At 43.2% G+C, this 24,417-nt stretch overlaps 1 protein-coding gene across 1 annotated transcript in view; it reads right to left on the reverse strand.

Annotated features, from left to right (window-relative positions):
* LOC126106122 (uncharacterized) overlaps window positions 1-24,417 on the reverse strand; it is a 246,989-nt gene that overhangs the window by 33,293 nt on the left and 189,279 nt on the right. Inside the window, exon 6 of the mRNA XM_049912367.1 lies at window positions 12,658-12,856. Coding sequence (XP_049768324.1) covers window positions 12,658-12,856 — 199 coding nt within the window. The remainder of the gene's footprint in view (window positions 1-12,657; window positions 12,857-24,417) is intronic.

Genomic DNA, 24,417 nt, shown 5'->3' on the forward strand with positions numbered 1-24,417 from the left:
ACAAGTGAACTCTATTTTAAGATATACTTATTTTTGTAGGAGTTATGACCTGTTAAAGTTTGAAACTGCAAGAAAGTGAGCAATTTTGTTTATTGTTGCAGGTGATCCACAGTCGCACTTACACTGCAGGAAAGCACTGAAAGTGTGTTAATGAGTGGTGAAGGAAGTACCAGAGTGGTCGCTACTGTCCGGCTTCCTGAGAGAAATGACATTTCGCAGATGACAGTATCCAAGCTGTTGGACAAATTTCGTGCAAAAGACTCTGTGGTGGACAAGCTACACAGTGGACGTCCAAGAACAGCCTCTGACAATGAGACTGCAAAAGCAATTGTGGCATCGTTTGTGAAACGTTCACATCATTTTTCTGCCATTTCCATGAAAAAATGAAACAGGAAGAACATTAAACCAGTTGATTCATAGTACAAAATAAAAATGGAATGTAGCTGATACATTGCCTGAAGCTACATAATATGCCTTTATATATAAATATGCCTTCCTTTTATATAAATATGCCTTTAATATAAAAATGCAGTAAATGAAGCAGGCAAATAGGAAGACAAACGTCTCAAAAATGAGATCGACAGGAAGTGCAAAATGGCTAAGCAGGGATGGCTAGAGGACAAATGTAAGGATGTAGAGGCTTATCTCACTAGGGGTAAGATAGATACTGCCTACAGGAAAATTAAAGAGACCTTTGGAGATAAGAGAACCACTTGTATGAATATTAAGAGCTCAGATGGAAACCCAGTTCTAAGCAAAGAAGGGAAAGCAGAAAGGTGGAAGGAGTATATAGAGGGTCTATACAAGGGCGATGTACTTGAGGACAATATTATGGAAATGGAAGAGGATGTAGATGAAGATGAAATGGGAGATATGATACTGCGTGAAGAGTTTGACAGAGCACTGAAAGACCTGAGTCGAAACAAGGTCCCAAGAGTAGACAACATTTCATTATAACTACAGACAGCCTTGGGAGAGCCAGGCCTAACAAAACTCTATCATCTAGTGAGCAAGATGTATGAGACAGGCGAAATACTCTCATACTTGAAGAATAATATAATAATTTCAATCCCAAAGAAAGCAGGTGTGACAGATGTGAAAATTACCGAACTATCAGTTTAATAAGCCACGGCTGCAAAATACTAACACGAATTCTTTAGAGACGAATGGAAAAACTGGTAGAAGCCGCCCTCAGGGAAGATCCGTTTGGATTTCGTAGAAATGTTGGAACACGTGAGGTAATACTGACCCTACGACTTATCTTAGAAAATAGATTAAGGAAAGGCAAACCTACGTTCGTAGCATTTGTAGACTTACAGAAAGCTTTTGACAATGTATACAGGGAGCGAAAGGATATTTACAGTTTGTACAGAAACCAGATGGCAGTTATAAGAGCCGAGTGGCATGAAAGGGAAGCAGTGGTTGGGAAGGGAGTGAGACAGGGTTGTAGCCTCTCCCCGATGTTATTCAATCTGTATATTGACCAAGCAGTTAAGGAAACAAAAGAAAAATTCGGAGTAGGAATTAAAATCCATGAAGAAGAAATAAAATCTTTGAGGTTCGCCGATGACATTGTAATTCTGTCAGAGACTGCAAAGGACTTGGAAGAGCAGTTGAACGGAATGGACAGTGTCTTGAAAGGAGGATATAAGATGAACATCAACAAAAGCAAAACGAGGATAATGGAATGTAGTCGAATTAAATCGGGTGATGTTGCGGGAATTAGATTAGGAAATGAGACACTTAAATTAGTAAAGGAGTTTTGCTATTTGGGGAGCAGAATAACTGAGGATGGTCAAAGTAGAGAGGATATAAAATGTAGACTGGCAATGGCAAGGAAAGCGTTTCTGAAGAAGAGAAATTTGTTAACATCGAATATAGATTAAAGTGTCAGGAAGTTCTTTCTGAAAGTATTTGTATGGAGTGTAGCCATGTATGGAAGTGAAACGTGGACGATAAATAGTTCAGACAAGAAGAGAATAAAAGCTTTCGAAATGTGGCGCAACAGAAGAATGCTGAAGATTAGATGGGTAGATCACATAACTAATGAGGAGGTATTGAATAGAATTGGAGAGAAGAGAAATTTGTGGCACAACTTGGATAGGAGAAGGGATCGGTTGGTGGGGCATATTCTGAGACATCAAGGGATCACCAATTTAATATCGGAGGGCAGCGTGGAGGGTAAAAATCGTAGAGGGAGACCAAGAGATGAATACACTAAACAGATTCAGAAGGGTGTAGGTTGCAGTAGGTGAGATGAAGAAGCTTGCACAGGATAGAGTAACATGGAGAGCTGCATCAAACCAGTCTCAAGACTGAAGACCACAACAACAACATCTTATTGTAGCCATTGAAAACGGACAGATTAACGCGAAAATGAAGTTCCTCAGCCTCAGTTTTCCTCCTTTAGCGCTGACTATTCGTAATGCCCAATTGGTAGCTTGATCGATGATTACAACAGGATTTTTGAGCAGAGTTTCATGAAATTAGAATCAATAGGAAAATACTGCTGATTTTTTGTTGCAGTCAACCGCTTATTAGTTTTCGACAAAAGCAGCGAACTATGGGCAGATAAAATTTTCTTTTGTTCGCCTATTTGATTTAATATTTTGATTCTATGTATCTTGAAATTTATAAAGTAAAATTTTTTCTGTCTGTGTTCGATTGAAATTACAGTGAAATCCAGACCATTCGCTGCTTACAGGCGTTGATAAATATCAACGGGGACAGTTGAAAATGTGTGTCCCGACCGGGACTCGAACCCGGAATTACTATAATATGGATGTTGTTGTTGTTGTGGTCTTCAGTCCTGAGACTGGTTTGATGCAGCTCTCCATGTTACTCTATCCTGTGCAAGCTTCTTCATCTCCCAGTACCTACTGCAACCTACATCCTTCTGAATCTGCTTAGTGTATTCATCTCTTGGTCTCCCCCTACGATTTTTACCCTCCACGCTGCCCTCCAATACTAAACTGGTGATCCCTTGATGCCTCAGAACATGTCCTACCAACCGATCCCTTCTTCTGGTCAAGTTGTGCCACAAACTTCTCTTCTCCCCAATCCTATTCAATACTTCCCCATAATATGGATAAAAACCCAAAATCCGTTATTGCAGAAACCGGTTCTTTCGATCGGTTTTAACAGTCAGATTAAACTGGCGTGGATGAAAACCGAGATAACCCAAAAGCGGTTGTTTCAGCGATAACGCGTCTACGTGGTAACGAGAGACAGTGCATGTCTCCGAGTTTTTTTTAACTTAACTTCAGTTCTCTTTAGCCCTGGCTGCTGACCAGACATCGTTGTAGGGGGAAGCATTCATCTACATCTACTTGCGCATCACAACTCTGCATTTCTTACTTACCTGCCTGGCAGATGGTTAGTCGAACCACATTCAGACTCATCCCTCGTTCTCTATCACTGCGCTCTGTAACATTGCGTACGAAAAATGAACCCTTAAATCTTTCTGTGTTCGAGCTCCGATTTCTCTTATTTTATTACGATAATCATTTCAACCTCTGCTAGTGGACGTCGACAAAATGCAAGTATTTACCCATTCGCAGAATTAAGTTGGTGGAAAGATCTCGGCCGGCCGGAGTAGCCGAGCGGTTCTAGGCGCTACAGTCTGGAACCGCGCGACTGCTACGGTCGCAGGTTTGAATCCTGCCTCGGGCATAGATGTGTGTGATATCCTTAGGTTAGTTAGGTTTAAGTAGTTCTAAGTTCTAGGGGACTGATGACCTCAGCAGTTAAGTCCCATAGTGCTCAGAGCCATTTGAACCATTTTTTTGAAAGATCTCGCAGCTATGAAAGACGCCTTCATTTTAATGATTGCCACCCCAACTCGCATACCATCCCCGTGACGCCCTCTCCCCTATTTCTCGATTATACAAAGTAGCTGCCCTTCTTTAAACGTTCTCGATGTACTCCGTCTACATTATCTGGTAAGGTTCCCAGACCGCGCAGCAGTACTCCAAAAGAGGTGTAAGTAGGCTGTTTATGTTTTCTTATCGGCAACGTCACGTAGCACTCTCTGTATGGAAATCACTGTCTGTGCTGTGTGCAGTCTGTGGCTGGTTTGCATTGTTGTCTGCCATTGTAGTGTTGGGCAGCGGCAGCTGGATGTGAACAGCGTGTAGCGTTGCGCAGTTGGAGGTGAGCCGCCAGCAGTGGTGGATGTGGGGAGAGAAATGGCGGAGACTTGAAATTTGTAAGACTGGATGGCATATATATTATGATTATTAAGGTAAATACATTGTTTGTTCTCTATTAAAATCTTTCATTTGCTAACTATGCCTATCAGTAGTTAGTGCCTTCAGTAGTTTGAATCTTTTATTTAGCTGGCAGTAGTGGCGCTCGCTGTATTGCAGTAGTTCGAGTAACGAAGATTTTTGGTGAGGTAAGTGATTTGTGAAAGGTACAGGTTAATGTTAGTCAGGGCCATTCCTTTGTAGGGATTTCTGAAAGTCAGATTGCGTTGCGCTAAAAATATTGTGTGTCAGTTTAAGCACAGTCTTGTATAAATCTTCTAAGGGGACGTTTCAGAGGAAGGTACAAGCGTAGTGCAGGCAGTCTCTTTAGTAGACCCGTTGCATCTTCCGAGTGTCTGCCAATGAAACGCGGTCTTTGGTTAGCCTTCCCCAAACATTATCTGTATGAGCGTTCCAATTTAAGTTATTCTTAATCGTAATCCCTAGTAGAATTTACGGCCTTTAGATTTGACTGATTTATCGTGTGACGGGAATTTAATGGCTTTCTTTTAGTATTAACGTGGACAATTTCACACTTTTCCTTATTCAGAGTCCATTGATAGTTTTTCGCAGAGTCATCTTGTAGACGATCATTTTGCAATTGATTTTGATCTTCTGATGACGCTACTAGAAGGTAAACGACAGCAACATCTGCAAACAATCTAAGATGACTGCTCACATGGTCTCAAAATCATTCATATAGATGAGGAAGAGTAGAGGGACTGTAAGATTTCTTTGTGGAACGCCAGACATTGCTTCTGCTTTACTCGATGACTTTCTGTCAACTACTACGAAGTGCGACCAATCTGACAATAAATCACTCATCCATTCGCAGAACTCATAGGCACGGAGTATGAGTAGAAGCCGATTGTTAGGAACAGTGTCAGAAGCTTTCTGGAAATCTAGAAAAATTGAGTGAACTTGAAATCCCCTGTCTTTAGTACTCATTTCTTTGTGGGAATAAAACTTCTGAATCCGTTCTGACTGTATGTGAATAGACTGTTACCTGTATATTTTGTGAGTGTTGTCATAAATACTACTCACCCATTGTCATCCGTAAAATCATATCTTTTTGTTATGGTCAATGGTCAATACACCCACAATGTGAAATACGAAATCATGTAAAAAGTTCATTTCAGCTCCAGTTGAAGCCTAGTATACGGTCAATCATGCAATAGAACTTCAATGTTAATCGAAAGACATGAAAGTTATTTAAAAAAAATAACTGGAGGTAATTAAGTGCGATGTAAAGAACAACAAACCTATACCAACTAGTGGCGGCATCCATTTGCAGGCGACATCTGGAATACTGTTCTGTTTGTTTTAATTGTAAAGTTTTCAGTAAAGATGTGCTTATTACAGTGGAGAAATCATGTGCAGCGTTTCATTGCACCGAAAAATACGTGACAGTAACGTTTCTTCCTAGAGGCGAGGTTGTTTTAAAAATACAAAAACAAAACGTCACGAACACAATCCTCGAGCGTGCATCGGCCTATTTACAGGTTGAAACGTAGCAGTGATATCGTTACCAACAACACGCGAATGGTCTTCCGTTTGGGAGAACTTATTTATATATAAATATTACGAAGTGAATCATAAGGGTTATTATATAATAAGTCGACCTTCAGATCTAAAACTCGATTAAAGGCGAAGATTGTGAGACCACAGACATATGTGGTAAGTTCCTACGGGACCAAACGGCTGAGGTCATCGGTCCCTAAGCTTACACACTACTTATCTTACTTAAACTAACATACGCTAAGGAACACACACAGACACACCCATGCCCGAGGGAGAACTACAACCTCTGACCACAGGAGACGCGCGAACCGTGGCAAGGCGCCTAGGACCGCACGGATACCACGCGTGACACAATGTTGTCTAAATCACTACAATAGTTTTCTTTGTAACCAACATCTTCTAATATTTTTACGTCCGCCGCTCGTGGTCTCGCGGTAGCGTTCTCGCTTCTACATCTACATTTATACTCCGCAAGCCACCCAACGGTGTGTGGCGGAGGGCACTTTACGAGCCACTGTCATTACCTCCCTTTCCTGTTCCAGTCGCGTATGGTTCGCGGGAAGAACGACTGTCTCAAAGTCTCTGTGCGCGCTCTAATCTCTCTAATTTTACATTCGTGATCTCCTCGGGAGGTATAAGTAGGGGGAAGCAATATATTCGATACCTCATCCAGAAATGCACCCTCTCGAAACCTGGCGAGCAAGCTACACCGCGATGCAGAGCGCCTCTCTTGCAGAGTCTGCCACTTGAGTTTGTTAAACATCTCCGTAACGCTATCACGGTTACCAAATAACCCAGTGACGAAACGCGCCGCTCTTCTTTGGATCTTCTCTATCTCCTCCGTCAACCCGATCTGGTACGGATCCCACACTGATGAGCAATACTCAAGTATAGGTCGAACGAGTGTTTTGTAAGCCACTTCCTTTGTTGATGGACTACATTTTCTAAGGACTCTCCCAATGAATCTCAACCTGGTACCCGCCTTACCAACAATTAATGTTATATGATCATTCCACTTCAAATCGTTCCGCACGCATACTCCCAGATATTTTACAGAAGTAACTGCTACCAGTGTTTGTTCCGCTATCATACAATCATACAATAAAGGATCCTTCTTTCTATGTATTCGCAATACATGACATTTGTCTATGTTAAGGGTCAGTTGCCACTCCCTGCACCAAGTGCCTATCCGCTGCAGATCTTCCTGCATTTCGCTACAATTTTCTAATGCTGCAACTTCTCTGTATACTACAGCATCATCCGCGAAAAGCCGCATGGAACTTCCGACACTATCTACTAGGTCATTTATATATATTGTGAAAAGCAATGGTCCCATAACACTCCCCCGTGGCACGCCAGAGGTTACTTTAACGTCTGTAGACGTCTCTCCGTTGATAACAACATGCTGTGTTCTGTTTGCTAAAAACTCTTCAATCCAGCCACACAGCTGGTCTGATATTCCGTAGGCTCTTACTTTGTTTATCAGGCGACAGTGCGGAACTGTATCGAACGCCTTCCGGAATCAAGAAAAATAGCATCTACCTGGGAGCCTGTATCTAATATTTTCTGGGTCTCATGAACAAATAAAGCGAGTTGGGTCTCACACGATCGCTGTTTCCGGAATCCATGTTGATTCCTACATAGTAGATTCTGAGTTTCCAAAAACGACATGATACTCGAGCAAAAAACATGTTCTAAAATTCTACAACAGATCGACGTCAGAGATATAGGTCTATAGTTTTGCGCATCTGCTCGACGACCCTTCTTGAAGACTGGGACTACCTGTGCTCTTTTCCAATCATTTGGAACCTTCCGTTCCTCTAGAGACTTGCAGTACACGGCTGTTAGAAGGGGGGCAAGTTCTTTCGCGTACTCTGTGTAGAATCGCATTGGTATCCCGTCAGGTCCAGTGGACTTTCCTCTGTTGAGTGATTACAGTTGCTTTTCTATTCCCTGGACACTTATTTCGATGTCAGCCATTTCCCGAGCACAGGGCCCCGGGTTAGATTCCCGGCGGGGTCAGGGATTTTCACCTGTCCCGAGATGACTGATGTTGTTGTGTCGTCTTCATCATCATCATTCATCCCCATTACGGTCGGTGGAAGGCAACGGTAAACCACCTCCATTAGGACCTTGCCTAGTACGGCGGTGCGGGTCTCCCGCATCGTTCCCGTACGCTCTTTCAAAAAGGATAGGACTTCATTTCCATTTCCAATATTTTCTTGTTCCCGCATCAGTATTGGATTAGCAGAAAGTCGTAAAATGTTAACGCTTATTTTTTAAAAAAACCAGACAAAATAGATAGGAACGGAAATCATCTCCTACAAAAGCGTAATAAAATATTTCATGCACGTTGTTGAGGAATTGTCAGAAAACCAAATGCTTCGTGCCAAACTGTTATTTTAACTAAATGACTAGCAGAGCAACAAACAGAGGATTCACTGAAGAACTGTAATTCTGCAGTTAGAAAAAAAAGGAAGAAAAAGGTTCCTACAATGTATGAAACTGCTAGTTACCCCGTCAGCTGATCAAATATAAAAACGATAACCGTCGTACTAATTACTGGGATTAAAAAAAATGCGTTAACTGTACTACTAAACGTGTACTACAAATACAACGAGTCGTTCAGCTGTTAAAAACAGTGTCTGATTTCAGCTATACATGAGAAAAAGTGTAAATGTCGGTCCCACTTGGCGTAGTGTGTAATGACAGAAACTCGGCTCCTGACCACCGTCACGTGATTTAGTCGTTGATTTCATTACTAACACAGCAGAGAGAGGGGAGTGCGCTGTCTGTACGTATGTATCTACACCTAAATCCATACTCCGCAAGCCACCTTACGGTGTGTGGCGGAGGGTACCTTGAGTACCTCTATCGGTTTTCCCTTCTATTCCAGTCTCGTATTGTTCGCGGAAAGAAAGATTGTCGGTATTCCTCTGTTTGGGCTCTAATCTCTCTGATTTTATCCTAATGGTCTTTTCGCGAGATATACGTAGGAGGGAGCAATAAACTGCTTGAATCCTCGGTGAAGGTATGTTCTCGAAACTTCAACAAAAGCCCGTACCGAGCTACTGAGCGTCTCTCCTGCAGAGTCTTCCACTGGAGTTTATCTATCATCTCCGTTATGCTTTCGCGATTACTAAATGATCCTGTAACGAAGCGCGCTGCTCTCCACTGGATCTTCTCTATCTCTTCCATCAACCCTATCTGGCACGGATCCCACACTGCTGAGCAGTATTCAAGCAGTGGGCGAACAAGTGTACTGTAACCTACTTCCTTTGTTTTCGGTTTGCATTTCCTTAGGATTGTTCCAATGAATCTCAGTCTGGTATCTGCTTTACCGACGATTAATTTTATATGGTCATTCCATTTTAAATCACTCCTAATGCGTACTCCCAGATCATTTATGGAATTAACTGCTTCCAGTTGCTGACCTGCTATATTGTAGCTAAATGATAATGGATCTTTCTTTCTATGTATTCGCAGCACATTACACTTGTCTACATTGAGACTCAGTTGCCATTCCCTGCACCATGCGTCAATTCGTTGCAGATCCTCCTGCATTTCAGTGCAATTTTCCATTGTTACAACCTCTCGATATACCACAGCATCATCCGCAAAAAACCTCAGTAAACTTGCGATGTCATCCACAAGGTCATTTATATACAGGGCTATTACAAATGATTGAAGCGATTTCATGAATTCACTGTAGCTCCATTCATTGACATATGGTCACGACACACTACAGATACGTAGAAAAACTCATAAAGTTTTGTTCGGCTGAAGCCGCACTTCAGGTTTCTGCCGCCAGAGCGCTCGAGAGCGCAGTGAGACAAAATGGCGACAGGAGCCGAGAAAGCGTATGTCGTGCTTGAAATGCACTCACATCAGTCAGTCATAACAGTGCAACGACGCTTCAGGACGAAGTTCGACAAAGATCCACCAACTGCTAACTCCATCCGGCGATGGTATGCGCAGTTTAAAGCTTCTGGATGCCTCTGTAAGGGGAAATCAACGGGTCGGCCTGCAGTGAGCGAAGAAACGGTTGAACGCGTGCGGGCAAGTTTCACGCGTAGCCCGCGGAAGTCGACGAATAAAGCAAGCAGGGAGCTAAACGTACCACAGCCGACGGTTTGGAAAATCTTACGGAAAAGGCTAAAGCAGAAGCCTTACCGTTTACAATTGCTACAAGCCCTGACACCCAATGACAAAGTCAAACGCTTTGAATTTTCGGTGCGGTTGTAACAGCTCCTGGAAGAGGATGCGTTCAGTGCGAAACTTGTTTCCAGTGATGAAGCAACATTTTTTCTTAATGGTGAAGTGAACAGACACAATGTGCGAATCTGGGCGGTAGAGAATCCTCACGCATTCGTGCAGCAAATTCGCAATTCACCAAAAGTTAACGTGTTTTGTGCAATCTCACGGTTTAAAGTTTACGGCCCCTTTTTCTTCTGAGAAAAAAACGTTACAGGACGCGTGTATCTGGACATGCTGGAAAATTGGCTCATGCCACAACTGGAGACTGACAGCGCCGACTTCATCTTTCAACAGGATGGTGCTCCACCACACTTCCATCATGATGTTCGGCATTTCTTAAACAGGAGATTGGAAAACCGATGGATCGGTCGTGGTGGAGATCACGATCAGCAATTCATGTCATGGCCTCCACACTCTCCCGACTTAAGCCCATGCGATTTCTTTCTGTGGGGTTATGTGAAAGATTCAGTGTTTAAACCTCCTCTACCAAGAAACGTGCCAGAACTGCGAGCTCGCATCAACAATGCTTTCGAACTCATTGATGGGGACATGCTGCGCCGAGTGTGGGAGGAACTTGATTATCAGCTTGATGTCTGCCGAATCACTAAAGGGGCACATATCGAACATTTGTGAATGCCTAAAAAAACTTTTTGAGTTTTTGTATGTGTGTGCAAAGCATTGTGAAAATATCTCAAATAATAAAGTTATTGTAGAGCTGTGAAATCGCTTCAATCATTTGTAATAACCCTGTATATTGTGAATAGCAACGGTTCTGCGACACTCCGCTGCGGCACACCTGAGATCACTCTTACTTCGGATGACTTCTCTCCACTGAGAATGACATGATGCGTTCTGTTATCTGGGAACTCTTCAATCCAATCACACAATTGGTCTGATAGTCCATACGCTCTTACTTTGTTCATTAAACGACTGTGGGGAACTGTATCAAACGCCTTGCGGAAGTCGAGAAACACGGCATCTACCGGGGAACTCGTGTCTATGGCCCTCTGAGTCTCGTGGGCGAATAGCGCGAACTGGGTTTCACACGATCATCTTTTTCGAAACCCATGCTGATTCCTACAGAGTAGATTTCTAGTCTCCAGAAAAGTCATTATACTCGAATATAATACGTGTTGTGATTCTTGAGTTTCTCCTGGCGTATTTGATAATCAAAATATCCACGGGTGTACTGCCGGTCTACAGTGTCCAACGGGCACAATATTTAGGCGATCATACATGTCGCCATCATCAGGTGAACTGACGGACTGAGCTCCTGTGAACGTGCCGGTACGGAGATCCGTACACTATGGCTGCTCAGAGGGAACTGGGTTCGGTCGCGGCGGCGGCCGATTTAAATACCCTCCGCCCGTGGCGTGCTCCCTCCTCTGTCCGCGCCCCGCGCGCGGTCGCGACAGTGTCTGAGATTAGATGACGTCGGAGTGATGGCTCTGTCCGCCGTGGTCGTTACAACTATACGTTTGCTCGATTTACTAACGATTAACCCAATCGCTGGTTCCCAAGCCTTGCTAAGATTATAGCCACAGTCACGGTTTATGAGGTCGTCAATGGTGCGAATTTCGATGGCCTCTCTAACAACGCTGTCCCAGTATCTCGACGTCTGTACCAGAATCCTCGTGCGTTCATACTCCATAGCGTGATTTTCCGGCAAACAATGTTCAGCGACCGCCGACTTGCTCGGATACATCAGTCGAGTGTGCCTCTGATGTTCACGGGATCGATCCTCGACGGTCGCATCGTCTGACCAATATACGACTTGCCACATTGACACGAAATCTGGTACACGACGGCCTTCCTCAAACCGAGGTCATCTTTGGCGCTCCCCACCAGTGCGCGAGTTTTATTCGGAGGACAAAACACAGTTCCGACCCGGTGTTTCTTCAAGGTGCGGGCGATTTTCCCCGAGAGTGCGCCTGTATATGGAATAAACGCCGTGCCTACTTCTTGACTCGTGATTTCATCCATCTCCACAGGTTGTGCTGTAGTGGTTGGGCGGATAGCACGTTGAATCTGCCACTCTGAGTACCCATTTTTTCGAAATACAGTTCTGAGATGTTCCAATTCCTGGGGTAGACTCTCTGCGTCAGAGATAGTGTGCGCCCTATGTACTAGAGTTTTAAGCACCCCATTCCTCTGTGAAGGGTGGTGGCAGCGGTCTGCGTGAAAAACACAGATCAGTGTGCGTTGTCTTTCGATACACCCCATGAGCTAGGGTACCGTCAGCCCTTCTCTTGACCAAGACGTCAAGGAAAGGTAATTTACCCTCCGTTTCAGTCTTCATACACCCCAACATCAAATTCACTATGACCGCCGCCGCGACCGAACCCAGTTCCCTCTGAGCAGCCATAGCGTACGGATCTCTGTGCCGACACGTTCACAGGAGCTCAGTCCGTCAGTTCACCTGATGATGGCGACATGTATGATCGCCGAAATATTGTGCCCATTGGACACTGTAGACCGGCAGCACACCCGTGGATATTTTGATTATAATACGTGTTCCAAAATTCTACAGCTGATCGACGTTCGAGATATAGCCTAAGTGTAGATGTAAGACGAAAAGCAGTGTCTGATGCAAGATAAGGCTAGAGGCGACGGTCTCATGTGCCGCACTCACGTGGACCAGTCGGTCAGAGGCTCCATCTCGACGTAGCTGTTGAACACGAAGGGCACGTAGACCTGGGCGACGGTGATGTCGTTCCACTGCGCGTGGTCCCAGGGGTACATCCACCAGCGCTGGATCAGCCGCACCTGCACCACGGGGTAGATGATGTCGCGGAAGTCGTGGAACTGCACGTTGCCCGCCATCACCACGCCTGCAACACCACAGCGCGCTGAGTGTCCCGGCCGAGGAGAGCCGTCACTGCAGCACATCTGCTTTCAAATGCAGGATGCATCAAAAACAGTCATCCGATTTGGCACGTCTATACTTCTGAAGACAAGATTCTGGGGACTGCACATGATTCTGGCAACGATTACTACATTACGTGACCTGCATTCGTTTTTGCCTTATTGCTTCCACTAAGCCTTCATCTTTAATGTCTGACAAACTGGATAAATCACACTTCAGCACAAACTATAAATTTTAATTCTTGAAAAAAAAAAAAAACAACAACAACGGAATACCGTGTTAATACCCGGAAGATAAGAGATCATTTAAAATTAGCTAAGGACGCTCGCAAAGCGCTGGAAAAAGCCGGAATCTTTTGGATTCCATGTAGTCGTGCGAAGCTGTATGTGGGCACTATAAAAGCAACGATCAAAAAACGGCTATAAAAGCACAAGGGCAATAGCAGAAGGGAGGATACTGACAGATCAGCTGTTGCTGAACAGGAGAACACATTCATGTCTATAGACATATACAATGAATTTTGTTTTTTGATGAATGGAAAACTCAAAACTATTTTTCCTCATACCTTTTCACAGCTGCTCAATATGCCCCCTTGAGATGCACGGCATTTGTCAATGTGGTATTCAGATTGTTCCAACACTGCAGCGAAGATGTCTTGAGTTACAGCTTCCACAGCTGCTGTTGTGCTATGTCTCAGTTCATTCATTGTTGTTGGTAACGGAGGTACATAAACAGTCTTTTATGAACCCCCACAAGAAATAATCATCTGCAGTCAGGTCCGGTGACCCTGGAGCCCAGTAATGTAAGGCTGAATCATTTGGTCCAGTGCGACCGATCCAATGGTCAGTAATCAAATGTTCAAATTTGTGTGAAATTGTATGGGACTTAACTGCTAAAGTCATCAGTCCCTAATCTTACACACTACTTAACCTAAATTATCCTATGGACAAACACACACATCCATGCCCGAGAGAGGACTCGAACCTCTGTCGCGACCAGCTGGGTCAGTAATCCTTTGATTTAAAAATTCCCACACTTCCAGATGCCAGTGTGGCGGCGCCCCAACCTGTTGGTAAATGAAGTCGTTCGAATCAGTCTCCAACTGTGGGAAAAGAAAGTTCTCAAGCATACCGAGATATGTGCTTCCTGTGTCAGTGTTCTTGACAAAGAAAATTGGACCATCCATATTTTCCCATGCAACTACACAAAGAACATTAAATTTTGGAGAGTCTCTGTCATGTTGTACGACTTCATGTGGTTGTTCAGTACCCCATAATCTCACATTATGACGGTTCACCTTTCTATTTAAATGGAACGTTGCCGTGTCACTAAATACTAAGCAAGGAAGAAAACTTTCATGCGCCATCTTGCCAAGAACGAAATTGCAGAACTCGATAGGTTTGTTTGTCACCTTCACAAAGAGCTCGCAGTAGCTGAATTTTGTATGGTTTCATGTGTATACGTCGACGCATCGCGCGCCAGATGGGCAATGGGGCATGTTGAGCTTGTAAGTAGGCTGTTTATGTTTTTCTTTATGTAAGTAGGCTGTTTATGTTTTCTTATTGGCAACGTTACGTAGCACTCTGTATGAAAATCACTGGCTGTGCTGTGTGCAGTCTGTGGCTAGTTTGCATTGTTGTCTGCCATTGTAGTGTTGGGCAGCGGCAGCTGGATGTGAACAGCGCGTAGCGTTGCGCAGTTGGAGGTGAGCCGCCAGCAGTGGTGGATGTGGGGAGAGAGATGGCGGAGGTTTGAAATTTGTTATACTGGATATTATGAACTGCTATATATATTATGACTATTAAGGTAAATACATTGTTTGTTCTCTATTAAAATCTATCATTTGCTAATTATCCCTATCAGTAGTTAGTGACTTCTGTAGTTTGAATCTTTTATTTAGCTGGCAGTAGTGGCGCTCGCTGTATTGCAGTAGTTCGAGTAACGAAGATTTTTGGTGAGGTAAGTGATTTGTGAAAGGTATAGGTTAATGTTAGTCAGGGCCATTCTTTTGTAGGGATTTCTGAAAGTCAGATTGCGTTGCGCTAAAAATATTGTTTGTCAGTTTAAGCACAGTCGTGTATAAATGTTCAAAAGGGGACGTTTCAAGCTGTCGAGCTGCATTGAGAACGGATTCTGCGGACTCCTTGTGAAACTATGGCGGATGCGAAGTATAATTACATATGAATATGTGTGTGTGTGTGTGTGTGTGTGTGTGTGTGAAGGTGAAAAGTTTGTGGGGTAACAAGGCACGTGTCAATACCGATGACTGTGGATGTAAAAATATAATTGTAACGTAGGAGCTGAAAACTTGTACAGTGAGCCCAGCTGAAAACATACGTTGTGTGTCCTGATATGTGCAGTGTGCCACTTAAGAATGAAGTTACACATCAGTTGACAGCATATGTTTTACCGACAAAAGTAAGAACTTTAACAATATAAAGAAAAGTTAACCTTTTTCTTCCCCCACACTCAGGATGCAAACATTTGCATTTTATATGAATTTTAATAGAAAGTAATAGCTGGTAAAATACTTGCATAAAATATATTTTTCGAAGTGTTCACAACTCCCACACTAAGTAGAATACTCCGTGCTGCTCATTCTTAAAGACAAATATTTATAGTTATAAGAATGACTGATGGGAAAAGACTAAAGGTAGATACACAAATGTAACGCTATTAAGAAGATAAAATAACAATTCAACGATGAAAAAAAAATATATATATATACTGAAGAAATACGAACAGTACCACCAATCCTAATGTGAAATAATGTTTTGACATAACATATTGCGAACACGATGTCGCCTCCTATTTGGAGCTGTCTACGTAACCATGCACATACTACAAGTATTATGTGATGTTAGGTAACACTATACTATTTTTCATTTTAATGCCTGTTTCAATGAAACATTTACATTTTAAATTGGTCATGTATTTTCTGTTTGTAGAATATGTATTTTATGTTGAGTCTTATCTTAATTTCAGCAGTTGAAAGATGGCTTCTAAGTAGGCACAGAAGCAAACTCTGCCTTACATGCTTCTGAATCTAGTTGCTGAAGTGTGGATTATAGGTTTTCGGTTAACATTTTCCGATAACCAATATGGGACTAATAACACACAGCCCCCCCATGAACCATGGACCTTGCCGTTGGTGGGGAGGCTTGCGTGCCTCAGCGATACAGATGGCCGTACCGTAGGTGCAACCACAACGGAGGGGTATCTGTTGAGAGGCCAGACAAACATGTGGTTCCTGAAGAGGGGCAGCAGCCTTTTCAGAAGTTGCAGGGGCAACAGTCTGGATGATTGACTGATCTGGCCTTGTAACATTAACCAAAACGGCCTTGCTGTGCTGGTACTGCAAACGGCTGAAAGCAAGGGGAAACTACAGTCGTAATTTTTCCCGAGGACATGCAGATTTACTGTATGATTAAATGATGATAGCGTCCTCTTGGGTAAAATATTCCGGAGGTAAAATAGTCCCCCATTCGGATCTCCGGGCGGGGACTACTCAGGAGGACATCGTTATCAGGAGAAAGAAAACTGGCGTTCTACGGATCGGAGCGTGGAATGTCAGATCCCTTAATCGGGCAGGTAGGTTAGAAAATTTAAAAAGGGAAATGGATAGGTTAAAGTTAGATATAGTGGGAATTAGTGAAGTTCGGTGGCAGGAGGAACAAGACTTTTGGTCAGGTGATTACAGGGTTATAAATACAAAATCAAATAGGGGTAATGCAGGAGTAGGTTTAATAATGAATAAAAAAATAGGAGTGCGGGTTAGTTACTACAAACAGCATAGTGAACGCATTATTGTGGCCAAGATAGACACAAAGCCCATGCCTACTACAGTAGTACAAGTTTATATGCCAACTACCTCTGCAGATGATGAAGAAATAGATGAAATGTATGACGAGATAAAAGAAATTATTCAGGTAGTGAAAGGAGACGAAAATTTAATAGTCATGGGTGACTGGAATTCGTCAGTAGGGAAAGGGAGAGAAGGAAACATAGTAGGTGAATATGGATTTGGGGGAAGGAATGAAAGAGGAAGCCGCCTTGTAGAATTTTGCACAGAGCATAACTTAATCATAGCCAACACTTGGTTCAAGAATCATAAAAGAAGGTTGTATACCTGGAAGAATCCTGGAGATACTAAAAGGTATCAGATAGATTATATAATGGTAAGACAGAGATTTAGGAACCAGGTTTTAAATTGTAAGACATTTCCAGGGGCAGATGTGGATTCTGACCACAATCTATTGGTTATGAACTGCAGATTGAAACTGAAGAAACTGCAAAAAGGTGGGAATTTAAGGAGATGGGACCTGGATAAACTGAAAGAACCAAAGGTTGTAGAGAGTTTCAGGGAGAGCATAAGGGAACAATTGACAGGAATGGGGGAAAGAAATACAGTAGAAGAAGAATGGGTAGCTCTGAGGGATGAAGTAGTGAAGGCAGCAGAGGATCAAGTAGGTAAAAAGACGAGGGCTAGTAGAAATCCTTGGGTAACAGAAGAAATATTGAATTTAATTGATGAAAGGAGAAAATATAAAAATGCAGTAAATGAAGCAGGCAAAAAGGAATACAAACGTCTCAAAAATGATATCGACAGGAAGTGCAAAATGGCTAAGCAGGGATGGCTAGAGGACAAATGTAAGGATGTAGAGGCTTGTCTCACTAGGGGTAAGATAGATACTGCCTACAGGAAAATTAAAGAGACCTTTGTAGAGAAGAGAACCACTTGTATGAATATCAAGAGCTCAGATGGCAACCCAGTTCTAAGCAAAGAAGGGAAAGCAGAAAGGTGGAAGGAGTATATAGAGGGTTTATACAAGGGCGATGTACTTGAGGACAATATTATGGAAATGGAAGAGGATGTAGATGAAGACGAAATGGGAGATAAGATACTGCGTGAAGAGTTTGACAGAGCACTGAATGACCTGAGTCGAAACAAGGCCCCGGGAGTAGACAACATTCCATTTGAACTACTGATGGCCTCGGGAGAGCCAGTCATGACAAAACTCTACCATCTGGTGAGCACGATGTATGAGACAGGAGAAATACCGTCAGACTTCAAGAAGAATATAATAATTCCAATCCCAAAGAAAGCAGGTGTTGACAGATGTGAAAATTACCGAACTATCAGTTTAATAAGTCACAGCTGCAAAATACTAACGCGAATTCTTTACAGACGAATGGAAAAACTAGTAGAAGCCGACCTCGGGGAAGATCAGTTTGGATTCCGTAGAAATGTTGGAACACGTGAGGCAATACTGACCTTACGACTTATCTTAGAAGAAAGATTAAGAAAAGGCAAACCTACGTTTCTAGCATTTGTAGACTTAGAGAAAGCTTTTGACAATGTTAATTGGAATACTCTCTTTCAAATTCTGAAGGTGGCAGGGGTAAAATACAGGGAGCGAAAGGCTATTTACAGTTTGTACAGAAACCAGATGGCAGTTATAAGAGTCGAGGGGCATGAAAGGGAAGCAGTGGTTGGGAAAGGAGTAAGACAGGGTTGTAGCCTCTCCCCGATGTTATTCAATCTGTATATTGAGCAAGCAGTAAAGGAAACAAAAGAAAAATTCGGAGTAGGTATTAAAATTCATGGAGAAGAAATAAAAACTTTGAGGTTCGCCGATGACATTGTAATTCTGTCAGAGACAGCAATGGACTTGGAAGAGCAGTTGAACGGAATGGACAGTGTCTTGAAAGGAGGATATAAGATGAACATCAACAAAAGCAAAACGAGGATAATGGAATGTAGTCAAATTAAGTCGGGTGATGCTGAGGGAATTAGATTAGGAAATGAGACACATAAAGTAGTAAAGGAGTTTTGCTATTTGGGGAGTAAAATAACCGATGATGGTCGAAGTAGAGAGGATATAAAATGTAGACTGGCAATGGCAAGGAAAGCGTTTCTCAAGAAGAGGAAATTGTTAACATCGAGTATAGATTTAAGTGTCAGGAAGTCATTTCTGAAAGTATTTGTATGGAGTGTAGCCATGTATGGAAGTGAAACATGGACGATAACTAGTTTGGACAAGAAGAGAATAGAAGCTTTCGAAATGTGGTGCTACAGAAGAATGCTGAAGATAAAGTGGGTAGATCACGTAACTAATGAGGAAGTATTGAATAGGATTGGGGAGAAGAGAAGTTTGTGGCACAACTTGGCTAGAAGAAGGGATCGGTTGGTAGGACATGTTTTGAGGCATCAAGGGATCACAAATTTAGCATTGGAGGGCAGTGTGGAGGGTAAAAATCGTAGAGGGAGACCAAGAGATGAATACACTAAGCAGATTCAGAAGGATGTAGGTTGCAGTAGATACTGGGAGATGAAGAAGCTTGCACAGGATAGAGTAGCATGGAGAGCTGCATCAAACCAGTCTCAGGACTGAAGACCACAACAACAACAACAACACACAACATGTTCATTTGCCTATAAGATGAGAAACATGAATTAGCCTCCAGCCGCTGAGAAAATTGCTTGATACGATACACTATGAATTAACAGATCATGTGAAAAGCTCAAAATAGATAACAAATGAGAACTAAGGGCATAATAACTGTTGTTGTTGTGGTCTTCTCTGAAAAGACTGGTTTTTCATCTCCAAATAACTACTGCAACCTACATACTTCTGAATCTACTTACTACGAGGGTGAGTCGAATGAAAACCTTAAATTTGTAATAACAAATCGAAATTTCGCGCCGTTATCCTGTAAGTTGGTAAGCGTGCAACAAACAGCGTGCAGAATGGCCTGTAGGTGGCAGCATAGTGCAGATGCACACATCCGTCGCAGTATCAGTATAAAGATGACCGCCCCACTTGCGACTTGCACCAGGGAAGAACAGCATTCTGTTATTCGGTTTTTGCCTAGTGAAGGTGTGAAACCTATTGAAATTCATCGACGAATAAAGGTTCAGTACGGTGATGCATGTTTGTCACTGCAATAAGTCTACGAATGGAGTTGGAAGTTCGCAAATGGTGTGACTTCAATGGAAGATGCTCCTCGTCCAGATCAGGCATAACAAGTTGACTCCACAGAACATTGCAGCAGTTGAAGCCATAGTGAAGCAAAACCGAGTAACACTGAATGACACTGCAGCATGTTTACAGATTAGTCATGGATCAGCACACCACATTGTTCTTGATGTGCTCCAGTTTCACAGTGTCTGCAAGATGTGTGCCACGGTAGCTGACTCATAAAATGAGAGAACGACGTGTTGATGCTTGTGAAGGACTTCTTCAGCGCTTTGAACAAAAAGGTGATGGCTTCCTTGCAAGAATCGTTACTCGGGACGAAGCCTGGGTTCACTTTCACCAATCGGAAACGAAGAGAGCGAGCAAGGAATGGCGCCATTCCTCATCATCAAAACCAAAGAAGTTTCGAACAGAACCATCAGCAGGGAAGGTTATGCTGACTCTCTTTTGGGACGAAAAAGGGCTCATTTTGGAGCATTACATGCCTAGAGGGACCACTGTCAGCGGTGCATCAAACACAGATCTCCTAAAAAAATCATTTGCGGCCTGCAATCAAATCAAAGCGACGTGGATTGCTGTCAGCAGGTGTCCTTTTGCAACATGACAATGCAAGGCCTCAGACTGCCCGTTCAACACTTGCAACAATAACAGACCTGCATTTTGAGTGTCTTCCTCATCCACCATACTCACCAGACCTTGCCACAAGTGATTTCCATATGTTTGGACCACTCAGAGACGTAATGGGAGGAAAGAAGTTCCGTTCTGATGAAGAGGTACGCCACACAGTACATGAGTGGTTGCGCGGACTACCAAAAGCATTTTTTTCTAAAGGAATTTATGCACTTTGTAAGCGCTGGAGGACTTGCAGGATTCGAACCTGCGACGGTAGCTGTCGCGCGGTTCCAGACTGAAGCGCCTAGAACCGCTCGGCTGCACCTCATTTCAAAAGTTTCTATTCACTTCTTGTCCAAACTGTTCATATTCCATGCTTCACTTCCGTACATAGCTACACTCCAGACAAATTCTTCCAGAACAGACTTTCTAACACTTACATCTACATTCGATGTTAACAAATTTTTCGTCTTCAGAAAGGTTTCTTTTTTTTTTTTTTTTTTTTTTTTTTTTTTGCTCTTGCCTGTCTACATTTTATATCCTCTCTACTTCGAACATCATCAGTTATTTTGCTGCTCAAATAGGAAACTCATGCAGTACTGTAAGTGTCTCCTTACCTAATCCAATTCCCTCAGCAACACTTGATTTAGTTCGACTGCATTCCATTATCTTTGTTTTGATTTTGTTGGTGTTTATGTTATATCTTCGTTTCAAGACACTGTCCATTCGGTTCAACTGCACTTCCAAGTCCTTTACTGTCTTTGACAGAATTGCAATGTCATCGAAAAAGCTCAAAGTTTTTATTTCTTCTCTCCGAACTTTAATTCTTTCTTTTTCTTTACTGGTTGCTCAATGTACAGATCAAATAACATCGGGGGTAGGCTATAACCCTGTCTCACTCTCTTCTCAACCACAGCTTCCGTTTCATGCCCCTCGATTCTTATAACAGTTGTGTAAAACATTCTCGGACTTCTTGCGGCATCATTTCAGGATACAACCTCAAGCTTTCGACCATCGTCTTCGTCAGGAACAACTGGCTGTCGAAACTGCCAAAGGCCGGCCTTGTGGCCGACCGGTTCTAGGCGCTTCAGTCTGGAACAGCGCGCCTGCTACGGTCGCAGGCTCGAATCCTGCCTCGGACATGCATGTGTGTGATGTCCTTAGGTTAGTTACGTTTAAGTAGTTCTAAGTCTAGGGGACTGATGACCTCAGATGTTAAGTCCCATAGTGCTTAGAGCCATTTGAACCATTTTTTGAAACTGCCAAAGGCGGCTTCTCATTGGTCAGTAATTACGTCACACTTTCGCACATTGTGTCAACGTCCGCCCTGGTAAACATTGTGAAGAATATCTCTGGCTCTTCTTTACATCGAGACTTCGCTTCCATTCACCGGTAAGATCATACGTGCTGTCACAGTCGAAGATTATCTCAGACATTCTTATTTCTACAGCATCTTTAATTACAGATTCCCAGTATGTAGGAACCTGGAACAAAACTTTTGTTTCATCAAAGAGTGTTTTACGTTTGTTTGTGAGGTTGTGCTCAGCAACTGCAGATTTCTCCAGTTCCATATTTTTAATGTGTCGTCGATGTTCTGCACAGCGGTCGATAATAGTGCGGATGGACCGACCAATGTAACTATTTCTACACTCAACAGGAATGTTATAAATTCCAGGAATCACGAGGCCGAGACTGTTGTCGTTAACAGGGCGTAGCATCTCCTGTACATTCTTAGGAGGACGGAAAATGGATCTGATACCTCGTCTTAACAGAACTCAGCCTATTTTGCTGGATGCAGCGTCACAGAAGGGAAGGAATGCAAGTGGTGGCTCATCGCGTGAATGTTCAGTATTTTCACGTCTCTTTTCTCAGAGAACACTGACATCATATCACGTGACCCATAGCCGTTGTCGCGGAACAATAGTTCAGATGATTAATTTCGGAATCCATGTGGACCTCGTCAGGAACAGTTTTAGCTCTGTGTACCAGGGTATTTGAAACTGTTCTCTTCTGGTCTGGTGGCGAAAATTCTGGGCTCTGAGATAAAAATCGGTGTGCGTCAGCTGGCGGTACACTGAGTGGCCGAGACGTCCATCGGTCTTCCGTTGTACAAAAACATCTAAAAGTGGCAGCCTTCACTCTTTCTCTGTCTCGACAGTGAACTGGATGTTTGGGTCTATACTGTTCATATGTTCCTGGAAGTGCTCAAGATCTCCCACGCCATGTGGCCAGACCATAAATGAAGATTGACGAAGGGGAGCCAACTTTAATGCACACTCCTCAAAATGTTCCATAAAAACGTTGGGCATTGTTGGAGACAGCAAAGAACCCATATCCCTTCCGTCTGTCATTTTATAAAATTTACAGCCATACAAGAAGTGGGTGGTCGCCGTAACATGTCAGAACATCTTTATCGTTTCAGGAGGAAAATGCTCTGGCAACAGTGTGTCCTCCACAGGATCTTTACTGACCAGTGAGACCATATCCAGGCTGCTTAAAATATCTTTTGGGTCAACTCTAATTTATTTAATTTCTTAATGAACATCTGAGAGTCTTTGATACGATGTTCACAGCGGCCAAGTATCATAGTTATCAACTTATTTAAATAATTGGCCAACCTGTAAGTAGAAGAACCAATAGCGCAAACAGTTGGCCTCAATGAATCACCTTCCTTGTGGACTTCAAGTAACTCGTACAGCCTGTCAGGTCTGGGAGCTCGTGCTCTTAAGATTTTTGATCACATCCTCTGGTAGACCAGAACTCTTCAGGAGCTCTACTGTTTTTCTGCTGCTCGACAAAGTTGAGTCCCACTTTGGCATTTGTGCTATCTTCCAAATACGATGCCAGTTTACTGTGATGTTCAGTGATATTAAGAACAACCGCGGCATTTCACTTGTCAGCCAGAAGTACCACAGGATCTTCATCTTTCCACAAAGCACGAAGCCCTTGTCTTTCGGCATGGCTGATGTTAGTTTTGGGAGGCTTGGCTGAGAGTAAAATGTGGGTGGTGGCAAGTCTTACGTCTTCGACGACGCCCTGTGAGAGATGGCGCATCACCTGTTCCACTACACTAATGAACTCCACCATGAGCACGGTGCATGGTGTAGGAACGAAATCTGATCTTTTATTAAGGGCCGAGATGGCTCCTTCGTCCAGGTTCTTATCCGACTAGTTGGTCACACGGAAATTTGCGTGGTTGCAAGTCGTTCAGATTTCTTTGTCTCATTCGCCGTTGTATTGCTGTGGTGAGCTCTTTCATGAGCTGCTGTCGACACATCGACACACTCCCAGCCGAGATATGAGAGAACTGCAAATAAAAAGAGATGGCAGTTATACAAATTACGTGCATTAGTGTCCAGTTCGTACCTTGTATGTCGTACCTTTGTGTTGGCAGAAGAGCCAACACCGTGTTACGTGTGGAGGCCGAAATTCACGCGTTTTAGCTCACGCAGGCTGGCGTGAGGAGGGAAGAACTATACTGACGTGAGGTCTGGAACATGACAAGGAATGAGAATTCAGAAAGCGGACATAATTAGTTTGATACTTAACTTTAATCCATTAAAGATGAACGTCGCTCTTGACGGTACAGGAGTCTGTTCAGAATACATTCTTGAAGTAATTTTAGTAACTGAATATGGCGCCTTGCTAGGTCGTAGCAAATGACGTAGCTGAAGGCTATACTAAACTGTCGTCCCTGCAAATGAGAGCGTATGTAGGCAGTGAACCATCGCTAGCAAAGTCGGCTGTACAACTGGGGCGAGTGCTAGGGAGTCTCTCTAGACTAGACCTGCCGTATGGCGGCGCTCGGCCTGCAATCACTGATAGTGGCGACACGCGAGTCCGACGTATACTAACGGACCGCGGCCGATTTAATTGTTGGTTGGTTTGGGGAAGGAGACCAGACAGCGTGGTCATCGGTCTCATCGGATTAGGG

This window comes from Schistocerca cancellata, chromosome 10, assembly GCF_023864275.1.
Source record: "Schistocerca cancellata isolate TAMUIC-IGC-003103 chromosome 10, iqSchCanc2.1, whole genome shotgun sequence".
Classification (NCBI taxonomy): domain Eukaryota; kingdom Metazoa; phylum Arthropoda; class Insecta; order Orthoptera; family Acrididae; genus Schistocerca; species Schistocerca cancellata.